Genomic DNA, 15947 nt, shown 5'->3' on the forward strand with positions numbered 1-15947 from the left:
GTTCAACTTTTCTGTTAGAGTTCACAGATATTTGTATGTTTACGAGGTAAAACGTTCACGCCAGAAGTTGGACGCATTAATAACCTTTTTAAAAGTGACACTCCTATAAAAATTATGTGCTTAACTTTTAATTAGAACAGCAAGTCCTGTGAGAATAAACCTGTTCTTTAAAGAAAAGCACAAGAGAAATCATTCATCTGCTATATGGTATCAGGATATATTTTTAGAAAAATACAGATAAAAAGTAAAAGTATTTCATAAATACATTGCTTCAGATCTTGTTGTTTCTTGAGGAAAGTGACGGTTTAGCCTTTTCCTTTTTTTTTATGTCGGCTTTAAATTTGCTCCAAAGGATAAATTAACAAATTTTGTGCTTCTATTATACAAAATGAATGCTAATAAATCCTTATTGTTTATTTAAAAAACAAAACAAAAAACAATGATATCTTTCAATGGGACAAAGAACATGTGTGTAATGTATATTCTGTATTTGGATGTGTTCAAGTGTTCCTGCTATTGCTGCTGTTTTTTATGGATGTTTTTTTTCTTTCCATCCTCCTTCACCTGAACTTCCCTTCCTTTCATTCCCTCAGTGCTGACCTTTACCCCACATGAAGCAGCACATGCTCTCCATGTCAGCTGTTACAGGCAGGCTGTTTACAGGACTCTCGCTGGGAAATGTAGCCTGCAGCCAGGTCCAGCTGTCATAGATAACACACTCGTGTGTATACATAGGACTTAGTCATCTAAAGTATACACGTGACTGTGTAGATCGTAATTACTTCTCTTGCTTCTGTTTGACTGAATTTACTGAATAATTTTCTTAATATATGAAAGTAAGAACTTCAGTGTTGCTGTCCTGAGAGAGTATCTGACCTCTGACCTTCAAATCAGTAACTTAAACAGTACACAGAGACAAACACTACTTAGTATTTCAGTTTTTCTTATAGCCATGATGTATTTTAATATGCTTTAAGGAGTTTATTTCTTATGGGGATTCATTAAGTTTGGACATCAAAAGAATTGTGCTTTTTCCAAGAAGGAGAAAGACAAATATTTAATAGTGATCTTTAAAAAAAAAAAAAAAAGTCTTAAACATTAAGTATATGAACAGTTGACCAATTAAAACATAATGGCTGAAAAAAAGCAATTACTTCATTGTTTTCAATACAGGGAGTGCAGAATTATTAGGCAAGTTGTATTTTTGAGGAATAATGTTATTATTGAACACCAACCATGTTCTCAATGAACCCAAAAAACTCATTAATATCAAAGCTGAATGTTTTTGGAAGTAGTTTTTAGTTTGTTTTTAGTTTTAGCTATTTTAGGGGGATATCTGTGTGTGCAGGTGACTATTACTGTGCATAATTATTAGGCAACTTAACAAAAAACAAATATATACCCATTTCAATTATTTATTTTTACCAGTGAAACCAATATAACATCTCCACATTCACAAATATACATTTCTGACATTCAGAAACAAAACAAAAACAAATCAGCGACCAATATAGCCACCTTTCTTTGCAAGGACACTCAAAAGCCTGCCATCCATGGATTCTGTCAGTGTTTTGATCTGTTCACCATCAACATTGCGTGCAGCAGCAACCACAGCCTCCCAGACACTGTTCAGAGAGGTGTACTGTTTTCCCTCCTTGTAAATCTCACATTTGATGATGGACCACAGGTTCTCAATGGGGTTCAGATCAGGTGAACAAGGTGGCCATGTCATTAGTTTTTCTTCTTTTATACCCTTTCTTGCAGCCACGCTGTGGAGTACTTGGACGCGTGTGATGGAGCATTGTCCTGCATGAAAATCATGTTTTTCTTGAAGGATGCAGACTTCTTCCTGTACCACTGCTTGAAGAAGGTGTCTTCCAGAAACTGGCAGTAGGACTGGGAGTTGAGCTTGACTCCATCCTCAACCCGAAAAGGCCCCACAAGCTCATCTTTGATGATACCAGCCCAAACCAGTACTCCACCTCCACCTTGCTGGCGTCTGAGTCGGACTGGAGCTCTCTGCCCTTTACCAATCCAGCCACGGGCCCATCCATCTGGCCCATCAAGACTCACTCTCATTTCATCAGTCCATAAAACCTTAGAAAAACCAGTCTTGAGATATTTCTTGGCCCAGTCTTGACGTTTCAGCTTGTGTGTCTTGTTCAGTGGTGGTCGTCTTTCAGCCTTTCTTACCTTGGCCATGTCTCTGAGTATTGCACACCTTGTGCTTTTGGGCACTCCAGTGATATTGTGGCCAAACTGGTGGCAAGTGGCATCTTGGCAGCTGCACGCTTGACTTTTCTCAGTTCATGGGCAGTTATTTTGCGCCTTGGTTTTTCCACATGCTTCTTGCGACCCTGTTGACTATTTTGAATGAAACGCTTGATTGTTCGATGATCACGCTTCAGAAGCTTTGCAATTTTGAGACTGCTGCATCCCTCTGCAAGATATCTCACTATTTTTGACTTTTCTGAGCCTGTCAAGTCCTTCTTTTGACCCATTTTGCCAAAGGAAAGGACATTGCCTAATAAATATGCACACCTGATATAGGGTGTTGATGTCATTAGACCACACCCCTTCTCATTACAGAGTTGCACATCACCTAATATGCTTAATTGGTAGTAGGCTTTCGAGCCTATACAGCTTGGAGTAAGACAACATGCATGAAGAGGATGATGTGGACAAAATACTCATTTGCCTAATAATTCTGCACTCCCTGTAGTCATCATTTGCCCTGAAATGCCAAGTTAAAACAGTCTATCCCATTTAAAAAATCTAGAAATGTCTTTTTTTCCATATTTCTTTGGGGTCATTTCATCTCAAATCACCTTTTACTTGACCATATTTTCCAAAAAACAATTGCAAATTCAAAATTTTGCATTATGTATCACAAACCTTTATACCCTGATAGTGGCCTTTCCTACCATTAAAGATTAGTCAGGATCTGTAATTTGGGAAAGTTAGACTGAAAAATTGGGGAAAAATCTAAAAAATAAACCATGAAAGCAGCCCTTTAAAAAAATGCAACAATTTTTCATAAGAACCGAGAATTCATCTTTCATTCCTCTTAATGAATCTTAATTGATTTGCTGCATTTATTTGCATGTTCAGAGAAGATTATATCAATACTTGTTGTCTTTTTAATGGGTCTTAATAAATTTTATTCTTAACATGAATTATCAGACTCGTCCAGGACAAAGTGCACGTGGTTTTTGATAATTAAAATCCTGCACATATTTATCAAAATTATTATCTCAGATAGAGTTAATAAACTCCAGCATTTACATATTTTATTTTTCATTATTGTCAAATACAGCTATAGACCATTCAGACATTGTCTTTAGTTGTCTTTTGCAGAGTTAAGTTTGTTTTATTAATGTATATTCAAATATGGGACTTCACTGAAGGCTTTAATTACAGTGTGGGGCCAAACAAGGCCTGAAAGATGGGCTTTAAAAAATCTAGGATAGGAATTCACAGGCAATTTTCATACATGTCCAAGATTTGTGGCAACTCAAAGATGTTTCATGATCAAGAAATGAGATGATTTGAGATGGAATGACCCTTTTGTTTAGACCAAAACTACAGCTTCAGCTTTCAGCCACCAGGTGGTGTCTGACACTAAACTACTTTTCACATTCATAGTTCAGACTCCAGTTTTTAATGCACTTACAGAAAATCCATTCCAAGTGTCAAAAAAAACAGTTGGTATACTGTTAACTTGGCTCACATTTGATGAAAAAATGTTTCTGTTCTCTCAAATTAGTTTTGACATCCGCCTTATTCCTGTTGCAGTTTCAGGAGGATGTCTGTGAATGCTGGAGTTTGCACTTTGGGGATTTATTCTGTGGGTTCTGCTGCTGTGGAGGATAAATAGTAAGACCGTAACAATGCCCGTGAAAGGGGAGGAACTTCCTTCTGCAGCCGAGGAGGACGTGCCCACTGCACGCAGCCCTGATGCAGGCATGGATCCTCTGTCAACAGTTGCAGCTGCCTCACAACATGCTGAACATAACGTGCCTCAGGCTGCCAGTGCATTTGCGGGTCTTTGTGGCAGAATAGTGGACTCTGATGCTCTGCAGGGCTCCATGGAGGCAAATTCAAAACAACCAACGGTGCTGCCGACCACCCAGAAACCTTCTAAGAGCGTCCCACCAATGCTGAGTTCAGGACCTAAGGCGAGGGAGCGCCTGAAGTTTATTCTTGGAGCATCAGAGGATAACTCTTCGGACGAAGAACCTCTGGTCACGAAACCTCCAAGCGGTGCATCTCAGCCACCGACCTCCACCATCAAATCTTCCCCTCCACAGGCGCCTTCTGTAGTACCACAGCCCAGTTCAACGGTCATCAAGTAAGGGCTTTAAGTAAATGAATGTCAGCTATATAGGTTGGGGCGTGTTTTTACTGCTCTGTCATGTTATAAACAAACAAGCTGTTCACTTACACCATTTATACACTCGCACTATAATGAGGGCATAATGTAAACTGGATTGTTTTTTAGGTCTATCAGGGGTGGGCAATCTCAGTCCACGAGGGCCGGTGTCCCTGCAGGTTTTAGATGTGTCCTCGAACCAACACAGCAGATTTAAATGGCTAAATTAGCTCCTCAACATGTCCTGAAGTTCTCCAGAGGCCTGGTAACGAACTAATCATGTGATTCAGGTGTGTTGACCCAAGGTGAGATCTAAAACCTGCAGGGACACCGGCCCTCGTGGACTGAGATTGCCCACCCCTGGTCTAGAGGAACATTCCCCCCAAAAAATTGGGCACACATTATCGCATCGGTAGCGCGCTGTCTCCACAAGCTGCACGAGCTGACCTGTGTTATTGTCACATGCCAAATATCTTGGCTCTATTAATGGAACAAGAGCCTCAGCCAATGACTTTGACAAGCGGTGGTGGCATTAGTCGAGGTCAGAGCACAGCAAGCGCTTTGAAATTGTCAACAAATGTTAGTTTTCTTCTTGTTCCTCTGCGATATCGGTAAATTAAGAATTACTTTCATACCAACGGGTGGTTTGTGATATCATGGAGGGTACAAGGATTCCTTCAGTGCACACAGGTAAGTAACTAGCTTGACACGAGCAGCTGAATTGACTTATGGTCTTTATTGTAGTTTAAATATTCTTCTTTTTATTATTAATTTCCTTTCTTTCTTTCTTTGCTGTTTAAACAGTTTTTTATTATAACTATTTACCAAAAGCATATTCGGGTTACTCTTATACTCTATAATAAACATGGGCTTAAACTGCAGACCCTCAGCTTTAGTTTGAGGGTATTCATATGCATATTAAATGCAGGGTTTAACTGTCAAAGATGTCTAATCTGTAGCCTCCTCTCTTTTGAAATTGGAAAATGACCTCAAAAGCGTGGCCGGTGCCTGCTATTTCCTCATTTTTCATAAATGAACCAGTTAAAAGGTCAGTATTTGTTTTATTTTCTATATTTTCTTTTTCCTTGGACCCACAACATGTGGTCAAAGGAACATTCAGTGCATGTAAAACATGCAAGAGAAAAGAGCGGGATCATTAAGCTACATTCTGACAAAATAAGGAGGCTCTGGTGAACTCTGCAGGTTAAACATGACACCAGTGGCGGTGGTGGAGGCTCACAGGATCCTTTCCATCCAAACCAATCAAGAAGACTCTCTAAAAGGCATCCAAGTGATACTTATTCAAGTCTACTTTCAGAAGAAGACTTGAGCAAACAGAGATGTAGAGACCCACCATAGGGTGCAAACCATACATCCGCCTGGTGAATAGAAAGGTCAGATTAATCTTTGCCAAATATCTTCAGTCTCTGGATAATTATTCCTTACACAGATTAATCAATATAAATATCAGAGGGATGGGGAAAAATACGGAAGCCAGAAAAATGCGGCTCAGGAAATAGAGCAAGTCATTTTCCAATTAGAAGGTCGGTGGTTCAATCTCTGCCTCCTTTCAGCCCCTGCGTGTCGTTGGGCAAGACACTGAACCCCAAATTAGAATCTATCCATCACCACTGGAGTGTGAGTAATAAATAAAAGGTGTGTAAATGGGTGGCTATGAATGCCACTGAACTTCATGTTCACAGCACAGATAGGCGATGACCCAAAACATACCCTGAAGCCAACCCAGGAGTTTGGAGAGTAAACAAGCTGCAGCAAATCTCAAAGTTAGAAACCGTTTCTTGATTAATATCCAGAAGTTCTAGACATGAGATAGCCACTAGCTGACAAAGATTTTTGTTAGTTTTGTTCAATTAGAAAACTGTTTTGTTTATTTTTGTTTATTTATCCCTGTATTTATTGCATAAAAACAATAAATACATGGATATTTATTAGACTGGCTGTAGCTCAACAGGTAGAGGAGTCGATGCTAAATATCTTTGGTTAAGTTATTCTCTGACACGCCCACTGGGGCGTGAATGTGTATGAACGTTAGATGGAAAACACTTGAGCCAAGAAAAACCTACTAGAGCTCCATCGGCCTGGATTTATGCGTGTTAGTGGGTATATTGTGGTTTACACGGCGAAGAAGAGAAAAGTGAGATGTTTCGAAGCGTCTTCCTATACTTTGTTGTTACTGCACTTAAAAACAAACAAACAAAATCAGTCTGCTCGTGTCGTGCGCGACCGTTTTTAGCCCTTTGATGCCCAACAATAAACATTTCCAATAATGGATTTAGTGGAGCACTGCTCGTTTTGTTTCCAAAGAGCAGCCAGCGCTTTGGCTCAGGGGACTTTATTTGCAGATATGCGGCTGCACATGTGGGAGGGGAGAAGGGAGGAAGCGGACAAGAGGAAGCACTTTGTGGAAGTCTCCTTTGTTTTGGTTTTAAAAACTCTTTTTTTAATCCTAGTAGTAACACAGCGCGATGTATTCCTTCGACGGAAACGACTACCCGAGTATCAGCTTATTCCCATATCTCCAGAGGTAAGTCCGATAATGCAGAGGGCTGCTGCAGTTTTCGGTAATGTGATACTCTGGTATGTGGAAACTAAACACAGAACTACTCTGTGTTGAAACTAGTGCCGCTGCAGCACCTTTCGTAGGCTCGTTTGTGAACAGGAAGGGCCGCTGTAGTTTACGGGCTGTGCGCCGCTTGCACGCATATAAGGAAACGGTAACAATCAAGCAGTCATTATTGCCGCAAGCCTGTCACTGCGACAAGCCACCGATTTTTCTAGTAATCCCCAAGTCGTGGTTATGATTAGATTATCACTGTTTGTGCAACGCAGTAGGCGTATCGGGTTAAACTAAACCCTCTTGTCCCGGAAAAAAAGTCAGCAAGTGGTTGATACCGAAATGGAAAGCGTTATCAGAAAGCAGCACAATAACAGACTGTATTTCCCCGAGTGAACAGGAGTGAAGTGTAAAGTTCACATATCAGCACAGGCGCACAAACTGCTGCTGCGCTGCAGCTTTACTGTGTGGCTTCACTGATGGGGCAAGGGCGTATCTGCCCGGGGGTGGTTTAAAAAGAAACAGCGAAACCCCGGACTGAACGGCACCCCGGCGGACAGATGACGATAACGATGGTATGTGCGTGAAATGTTCAAATGTTCTGGTGCTGTGCAGTCCAGTTATGCATTTCCAAACATGGGGAAAAGCTTCGCCTGTTTCTTATCGTGTGTGTGTGTGTGTGTGTGTGTGTGGTGGGATTCATGTGGTGCGATATCACTTAAAATAAGTACAGCTCAGTTTAACTTATTTGCATTTATTTCATATTTATCTGTAGTTGATTTATTATTGTTATGTGAAAAGTGATAACAGAGACAAACATTTCATTGTCCTTACACCACTACTGCATGGCAGTCTGTGGGCAGAGGTGGAGGATCCACGGCTGCACTTGTTCAAAATGACTCGTATATACATATACCGCTAAAAAGACAACTTAACTGCTAACTCTTAACTCTGATTTTTGAAGCCGGGTCTCAAAAGATTGATGATTTTGGTTTCCACTGACCCTTAAGACATTTTGTTTTCAACAAATTACACAATGTTTATTAGCCAAATTGTCAAGAGTCTGTGTTTGATTTGACTATTTATTTATGAATGTCATGATTATTCTGAGCCATTACCTCCAGCTGTACGTCTGCGCTGCTCTGACATGTGAGACGGTGCACTGCCAAAATCAAAACGCCAAATAAAGGGCAGTTTTTAGAAGAACGGTGCTTCATCTCTCCAGTACTGTTCCAGATTGTAGTCATCGGGGGTGTTTTCACTACTGTTCATGGGGTATAAAGGAAAAATTTTTTTAAGCACACTACATTTTAACATGTCACTGTAGGTAGGTTCTCAGTCATCCAGGGCCAGGCGATAGGAATTATGCTGTGTGTATATAATGAGCAGGAAATTGGACTAAAGGTAAAGTGTGCATGATTACACCATGATGACAACACATGTACATTTATTGGCTTAGCTGTGGTGAACATCTGATAAAAGGGGCCGTCAAGAGTGGTAGATTCAGTGTAACATCTGCAGCTATTACTGTGTTCAGGTTACTGTTCTGAGTTTTGTGCGCAGACTCTTGGATTTAAGGGTATAAAAACTGGGCTGCTCCACAGGCTGCCCTTGCCTGTTGCAGAGAGACTGATTCTAGACTTTGGGTTTTGATTTTCAGTTTAAATTCAGTTGCTTGTTGCCTTCATGCAGTTCACTTTTTGGAGGGGTCAAGACTAACTGTGAACTTTCCAATGCAGGCCTAGCATGTCTGGTCCTCACTTGGTGAAAAAAGGACGTGAACACAGAAAGATGGATCTGCACAGGGACTTTACCGTGGCCTCTCCTGCAGAGTTTGTCACAAGATTCGGTGGCAGCCGTGTCATAGAAAAAGTAAGAACGAAACCCTTCTTGAATTTCTAATTTATCTACATTTTTCGGAGCGATATTTATGTTGGGTCCTCTTACAGGTGCTGATCGCTAATAATGGCATCGCTGCAGTCAAATGTATGCGCTCTATCCGCCGCTGGTCCTATGAAATGTTTCGCAATGAGAGGACCATCCGCTTTGTTGTCATGGTAACTCCTGAAGACTTAAAAGCTAATGCAGGTAATTGTTATCAGTCATCGCCTAAAACGTATGTGATGAACCAGTAGAAATGCTTTTCTCACTGTGAAGTTCTGAGCCTTGCTTCCTGTTTCCCTGCAGAATATATTAAAATGGCCGACCACTATGTGCCTGTACCCGGTGGCACCAACAATAACAACTATGCCAACGTGGAGCTAATAGTTGACATTGCAAAAAGGATTCAAGTGGAGGTGCTACTCACCGTTTATTTAAACAGCGGTTCTTTTTAGCACGGGCCCACCGTGGTGTATTCAGTTGTTACTTTCTCTTCCTGTTAATAAACAACAGTCTGTTTCTGTGCACATTGCTCTTTACAGGCTGTCTGGGCTGGTTGGGGTCATGCATCTGAAAATCCCAAACTGCCTGAGCTCCTGAGTAAAGCGGGCATTTCATTTTTGGGTAAAAGAGCAGTTTCTTTCATTTTATTACTTTCATTTAGTTAGAAAGCTTTGTGCTGCTTCTCATGATAAATTGACCTCTGCTGTTTCTCTCAGGGCCATCCAGTAAAGCCATGTGGGCTTTGGGGGATAAAGTGGCTTCTTCCATTGTGGCCCAGAGTGCCGACATTCCCACACTACCGTGGAGTGGATCAGGTGATGCTTTTCCTCTCTGCACTAACTCCGCCATAAACAAAGCAGGTGTGAGAGAGTTATCACTGTGCTCTATGCAGTCCTGTGAAAGCTATGTACACCTTTACTGCTTCAATAGGAATTAAGAGGGTAAGTAGTAGCCGGGTGATGCTAATTGAATGTGCTCGATTAACTGGTCATCAGCAGATATGAACATCTTTACAAAAGCAGAAGTTCAGCAACACAATGCTGAGGAGTAAAGAGATCAGCAATGATCTCAGAGAAGCGATTGTTGTTGCCCATAAATCTGAGTGGTTATAAATCAGTTTTCACACAAGTTAAAGTCCATCATTTTACAGTGATTAATCATAAGTAGAAAACATTCAAAACATTGTTCAATCTTCCCTGGAGTAGACTGAAATTTGCGCACCGGATTAAGATGTGGTTACACAAACTCCACAGGCCTCAGTTGGAACGTTAAATGTTAAAGTTCTTGACAGTGGAAGTAGAAAAAGACTGAACAGGCATGGCCTGCCTGAAAGAGTTACCAGGAAAAAGCCTCTCCCCTGTGAAAAAACAAACAAAACGTGGCAGCACGGCATAGGTTTGCAGAGCTGCTACCGAACAAACGAAATGTCCTTCGGACAGACGAGACCAAAGTGGAGATGTTTGACCCTGATGCAGCGCGTTGTGATTGGTGAAATCCAAACACAGCATATCGGCATAAACACCTAATAACAACTGTAAAGCACAGTGGTGGCACAGACCTGTGCACATTGTAGTCACTCAGTCTGTCATGAACTACTTTGTATACCAGAGTCAGAGTCAAAGTCCAGACCTTAGCCGAACTGATATACTGCGGCGGGTCCTTAAAGGAAAAATGTGAACGAATGCCCACAAACCTCGAAGAACTGATTGTTAAACCCCAAAAACAGTGGGCCGCATGACTGTTACATGCATTAAACTTACAATGTGCTATTTTGCACATGGCGTAGACTCTATTATGCAGTACATACTCAGTTGGGACCACTTTGTTCTTACCTAGTGTGTGCTTGTGCTCCAGATCTGAGACTGGACTGGGCTGAAGAGGACCAAAGAGAGGGCAATGTCATCAATGTTCCTCCAGAGGTCTACAAACAGGGCTGTGTTCACGATGTAGACGAGGGGATAGCAGTAAGCATAGTAACAAATCAACAATATTAATATCTACAAATTAATTAGTTTTAATCGAAATCTTTAGTACATACTTTTGGTTATAAGTTGTCTGGTGCGTATTTTTCTTTTCTCTTCAGGAAGCTGAGAAAATTGGTTATCCGGTTGTAATCAAGGCCTCTGAGGGTGGAGGTGGAAAGGGTATTCGGAAAGTTGAGTGCTCTGATGATTTCCCAGGTTTCTTTAGACAGGTTGGTGCAGTTACGTTTTACAAACTGTCTAATTTACCCAGTTTCTTTTAATTTTCTTAGCAGCCAGGATGTCCACACTCAGTTGTTAATTTGCATGGTCATAAAATAAAATGGCACAGTACTCAGTTTGATAGACTTCCAGATTACAGCTCTATACTATATAAACTGTGATTGGATAGGCTGTGATTGTCGAGGAACAAGAAGACTTTACACTTCATGTGTTATTCTGAGTGCAGGTCCAGACGGAGGTGCCCGGCTCACCCATCTTCATCATGCAGCTGGCTCAGCATGCGAGACACCTGGAGGTCCAGATACTGGGGGACATGTATGGAAATGCCATCTCTCTTTTTGGACGAGACTGCTCCATCCAGAGGAGGCACCAGAAGATCATCGAAGAGGCTCCTGCCACCATAGCTCCCGCTTCAACATTAGAGCGAATGGAGCGGGTAAGTTTATGTCCTTGTATTCTAATGCTAACACACTAAAGTCTGCTCTTAGAGACATATTGTCTCCTCGTTATTTCCTTTGTGGCCTAGTGTGCTGTGCGACTGGCCAAGATCGTAGGCTATGTGAGTGCAGGTACTGTGGAATATCTCTACTCTGAAGATGGAAGTTTCCATTTTCTGGAGCTGAATCCTCGCCTGCAGGTGGAACATCCTTGTACAGAGATGATCGCAGATGTAAACTTGCCAGCTGCTCAACTTCAGGTAAACCTCGGTTAGGAGGCTCAGACACATAATTATACCCAAGGAACAAAATGAGAAATTTGTTCTTATTGATCCTACAGATGCTGATCAGATTCTCCCATCTAAATATTTGCTTAATCTCTCACAGATTGCGATGGGCATCCCACTTCACAGAATTAAGGACATACGTGTGCTTTATGGAGAAAGTCCCTGGGGTGACACCATTATTAACTTTGAGTCTCCAGATTGCGTCCCTCGTCCGAGAGGCCACGTCATAGCTGCACGGATCACCAGTGAGAACCCAGATGAGGTGGACTTCAGCTTCATTAACCAGGAAACATGACACTGTTATGTACTGTTCATGTTTTTTTTGTTTTTTTTGTTAAACCACTGATTCACACTCACTCACCCACAGGGGTTCAAGCCCAGTTCGGGCACCGTGCAGGAGCTGAACTTCCGCAGCAGTAAGAACGTCTGGGGTTATTTCAGTGTGGGCGCGACTGGTGGCCTACACGAATTTGCAGATTCCCAGTTTGGACACTGTTTTTCATGGGGCGAGAACCGTGAAGAAGCCATTTCGTAAGCTCCTTTATTTTATTTTAATTGTATTTTTTCCTATTATCAGCTACTTGTAGGCTGTGTGGCAAAGAGTACCGCTTTACCTGATTCCAGATAAAGCGGTACTCTGTTAGAAGATGCAGCATGCTTTTGCCAGCAGTACAGTTGTCTTAAATTTGTCAGCCTTAATTGGTGTTAGATTGTTAGTGTATGTATTTGGGTTTTCTGTATTTTCCAGAAACATGGTGGTGGCTATGAAAGAGCTGTCCATCAGAGGTGACTTTCGGACGACGGTCGAATACCTCATTAAATTACTTGAAACCGAAAGCTTCAGAAACAATGACATTGATACCGGATGGCTGGATCATCTCATTGCAGAGAAAGTGCAGGTAAGAGACTGAAGACAGATATGGACCATTGAACTTGTGTATAATTCCTTTAATTCACAAAGCCACGTGTTCTTTCTGCAGGCAGAGAGACCAAATACCCTGCTTGGTGTTGTCTGTGGGGCTTTGCTTGTTGCAGATGCTATCTTCAGAAAGAGCATGTCTGACTATCTACATTCCCTGGAAAGGTCAGTAGGCACTTGTCGTTAATGTTTCACTGCAGCGCTCTTCCCGTGTCTTTATGCAATTGACTCTTATAAACATTATCTGCTGCATCTGTAGAGGTCAGGTACTGCCTGCAAACAGTCTGCTCAACTCTGTCAATGTGGACCTAATATATGAAGGAGTCAAATTCTGTCTGAAGGTATCTGTTTTGTTCCTTTCCTGCTTTGTTTTGTTTTTAATTCAGCCTCTTACCTTTTTTAATGAATAGATTATCACTGCTGTTTCCTGCAGGTGGCTCGCCAGTCCCCAACAACATATGTCGTTATTATGAATGGCTCGCACATCGAAATAGACGTCCACCGTTTGAACGATGGCGGCCTCCTGCTGTGCTACAATGGCAGCAGCCATATAACCTACATGAAGGAAGAAGTGGACAGGCAAGGCTACCACTGCGGGTTTTTTTTTTTTTTTTTTCCAGTTTGGTTATTTACTTCTGGTTTAACTGATTACTCATTACCGGCACTATTTTAACGTTTCAGGTTTCGCATCACCGTTGGCAACAAGACCTGTGTTTTTGAGAAGGAGAATGACCCCACGGTCCTACGCTCGCCCTCTGCTGGCAAACTGCTGCAATACATGGTTGAGGATGGAGATCATATTTTTGCAGGGGAAACTTATGCAGAGATTGAGGTAACAGAATATACGGTGGATAGGATTTTGTGACTTATGCCATTTGTGCCGGTTCGTTTTGCTTACTTGTCCTTTATTATTCAGGTGATGAAGATGGTGATGACGTTGACTGCGCAGCAGGCTGGCTGTATCCACTTTGTCAAGCGACCAGGAGCGGTTCTGGAGCCTGGCTGTGTGGTGGCACGTATGGATCTGGATGATCCCAGCAGTATACACAGGGTGGGTTATTCCAGAGCACATCAAAATCTTCATTTCGAATTTTTTGCAAAAATTTCTAGCAATACTTTGGTGTCCTGTTTATATATTTGGTCTGTATCCATTTATTTTATTTTATTTTACTTCAGTGTAAGTTCTTCCTGTTATTGAAATTGCTGTGAAAACTTCCTCTCATTTTCTTTCCTCTTCCTTCACAGGTGGAACTCAACACAGCGGTGCTACCGCCTCAGCAGCCACTTCCCATGGCTGGGGAGAAGCTTCACCAGGTGTTCCACAGTGTTCTTGAAAACCTGGTTAATGTCATGGATGGGTACTGCCTTGAAGAACCCTACTTTAGCACAAAGGTATATATCAGCCCTTCTGCCACTGCAGATTTCTCATTACAAGACACAAAAGCGTTTTATTGATGTATACGAGCATGTTTGCATGTAAACCTACAGCTGAAAGAGTGGGTTGCTACCCTGATGAAGACTCTAAGGGACCCCTCACTGCCGCTTTTGGAACTTCAAGAGATCATGACCAGCGTGGCTGGCCGTATTCCACCTACTGTTGAGAAAGATATCCGCAAAGTCATGGCTCAGTATGCGAGCAACATCACCTCTGTCCTCTGCCAGTTCCCCAGTCAAAGGGTAAAATGCTATGCAAAGGCTGCTTGTGAGCTTTTTAAATAAATTGCTTTTACCAGTGTGATAAGATGACGTTTGGCTTATCTGATTCCAGATTGCAAACATTTTAGACAGCCATGCAGCAACCTTGCAGAGGAAAGCTGACCGAGAGGTTTTCTTCATGAACACTCAGAGCATTGTACAGCTGGTGCAGAGGTCTTTTTTTTTTTTTTTTTTTTTTTCTTTCTCCCCCCATTTGGTCAGATGCATATTGTGTAGTGGTGGTAGTAGCAGTAATATCTTTGAATTATGTTATCGTTGTAATTGTTGACACATCTGAATTTTTTTTCTGTTCAGATATCGGAGTGGAATCCGTGGCTACATGAAATCTGTGGTTCTCGATCTGTTGAAGCGCTACCTGCAGGTAGAGATGCAGTTTCAGCAAGGTAACATCAGCACCCCTTCAGGTTTTATGTCACCTCTTCTTTATTGCAATTGCAGCTCCGTTATGATGGAAATGCTTTTATTTATTTTTGGTCCTTAGCAGCTCACTATGATAAGTGTGTCATCAACCTGAGAGAGAAGCACAAACCTGACATGAGTCCTGTCCTCGACTACATCTTCTCTCATGCTCAAGTATCCAAGAAGAACGTCCTGGTCACAATACTCATTGTAAGGCTCTCATCGTTTTTCACTGAAGCAAACCTGATAACCGTTCATCCTGCACAAAGTCACGTGGACGGACAGTGATGAAGGTTTGTCTTTAACTTTGTATAGGATCAGTTGTGTGGACGGGATCCCACTCTGGCAGATGAGCTCATGGCTATTTTGAATGAACTCACACAGCTTAGCAAGATGGAGAACTCAAAGGTAGCCTTGAGAGCTAGACAGGTAAGAGAGCTTGCATTGAGTTTTGCTATTTATTTTTAATATAGTAAACCTTCTAGAGAGAGAGAAGCAAAAACTGTAGGAATGTCCAAATCAACATTCTGTCTCATTCTTAAAAAGAAGGTCTGCACTGACCAGCCCAGCAACACCAAAAGGCCTGAAAGACCACAAGAGACAAATAAATTGGATGGTGACAGAATTTTTTTCTGTGGTTAAGAAAATAATGTCTCAAAAAAACCCCTCAAGAACAACAAGGTGCAAACCGCTGGTTACACTCAGGAACACGAAGGCCAGATTGGAATTGGCCAGAAAAGATGCTGCACCTTTGTGGCAGAAAATTCTTTGAACAGATGAAACCAGAATGAACTTGTACCAGGAAAAATATGGAGGAGGATCCAAAGCATTATCTGTAAACATGGTGGAGACAAAGCTATGGCATGGGCATGTATGGCTTCCAGTAGAACTGGGTATCTAGTGTTTATTGATGATGTGACTGCTGATAGACACGGCAGGATGAATTCTGAAGTGTACAGGCCTGTACTCTCTGCAAACTGGTAATGATCCAAAGCGTACTGCAAACACAACCCAAGAGTTTGTCAAAGGCAAATAAATGGGATATTCTTCCGAAGAAGAAAAAAGTTTTGTTTTCCTTCCCCCCCCCCCCCCCCCAGAAATCTTTCATTGGCCAAGTCTGTCACCTGATCTCAACCCAACAAAGCAGCTTTTCA

At 41.8% G+C, this 15947-nt stretch overlaps 1 protein-coding gene across 7 annotated transcripts in view; it reads left to right on the forward strand.

Annotated features, from left to right (window-relative positions):
• Positions 1-15947, forward strand: part of acacb (acetyl-CoA carboxylase beta) — a 28658-nt gene that overhangs the window by 301 nt on the left and 12410 nt on the right. For 2 of the 7 annotated variants that reach the window (XM_026186129.2, XM_026186131.2), the window contains exons 2-25: positions 3796-4351; positions 8687-8819; positions 8897-9035; positions 9135-9244; positions 9371-9452; positions 9548-9646; positions 10686-10795; positions 10915-11025; positions 11262-11471; positions 11562-11732; positions 11860-12021; positions 12127-12290; positions 12508-12658; positions 12740-12843; positions 12938-13019; positions 13112-13257; positions 13360-13510; positions 13595-13729; positions 13924-14070; positions 14167-14355; positions 14447-14547; positions 14689-14777; positions 14876-15003; positions 15109-15222. In XM_026186129.2, coding sequence (XP_026041914.2) covers positions 3816-4351; positions 8687-8819; positions 8897-9035; positions 9135-9244; positions 9371-9452; positions 9548-9646; positions 10686-10795; positions 10915-11025; positions 11262-11471; positions 11562-11732; positions 11860-12021; positions 12127-12290; positions 12508-12658; positions 12740-12843; positions 12938-13019; positions 13112-13257; positions 13360-13510; positions 13595-13729; positions 13924-14070; positions 14167-14355; positions 14447-14547; positions 14689-14777; positions 14876-15003; positions 15109-15222 — 3564 coding nt within the window. In that variant the 5' untranslated portion in view covers positions 3796-3815. Of the gene's footprint in view, positions 1-3795; positions 4352-4731; positions 5063-6428; positions 6918-7017; positions 7523-8686; positions 8820-8896; positions 9036-9134; positions 9245-9370; positions 9453-9547; positions 9647-10685; positions 10796-10914; positions 11026-11261; positions 11472-11561; positions 11733-11859; positions 12022-12126; positions 12291-12507; positions 12659-12739; positions 12844-12937; positions 13020-13111; positions 13258-13359; positions 13511-13594; positions 13730-13923; positions 14071-14166; positions 14356-14446; positions 14548-14688; positions 14778-14875; positions 15004-15108; positions 15223-15947 lie in introns of those variants that run through there. The other 5 variants (XM_026186130.2, XM_026186132.2, XM_026186137.2 and 2 more) reach the window with 4 other exon arrangements.

The sequence above is a fragment of the Astatotilapia calliptera genome, chromosome 12, assembly GCF_964374335.1.
Source record: "Astatotilapia calliptera chromosome 12, fAstCal68.1, whole genome shotgun sequence".
NCBI classification, from domain to species: Eukaryota; Metazoa; Chordata; class Actinopteri; order Cichliformes; family Cichlidae; genus Astatotilapia; species Astatotilapia calliptera.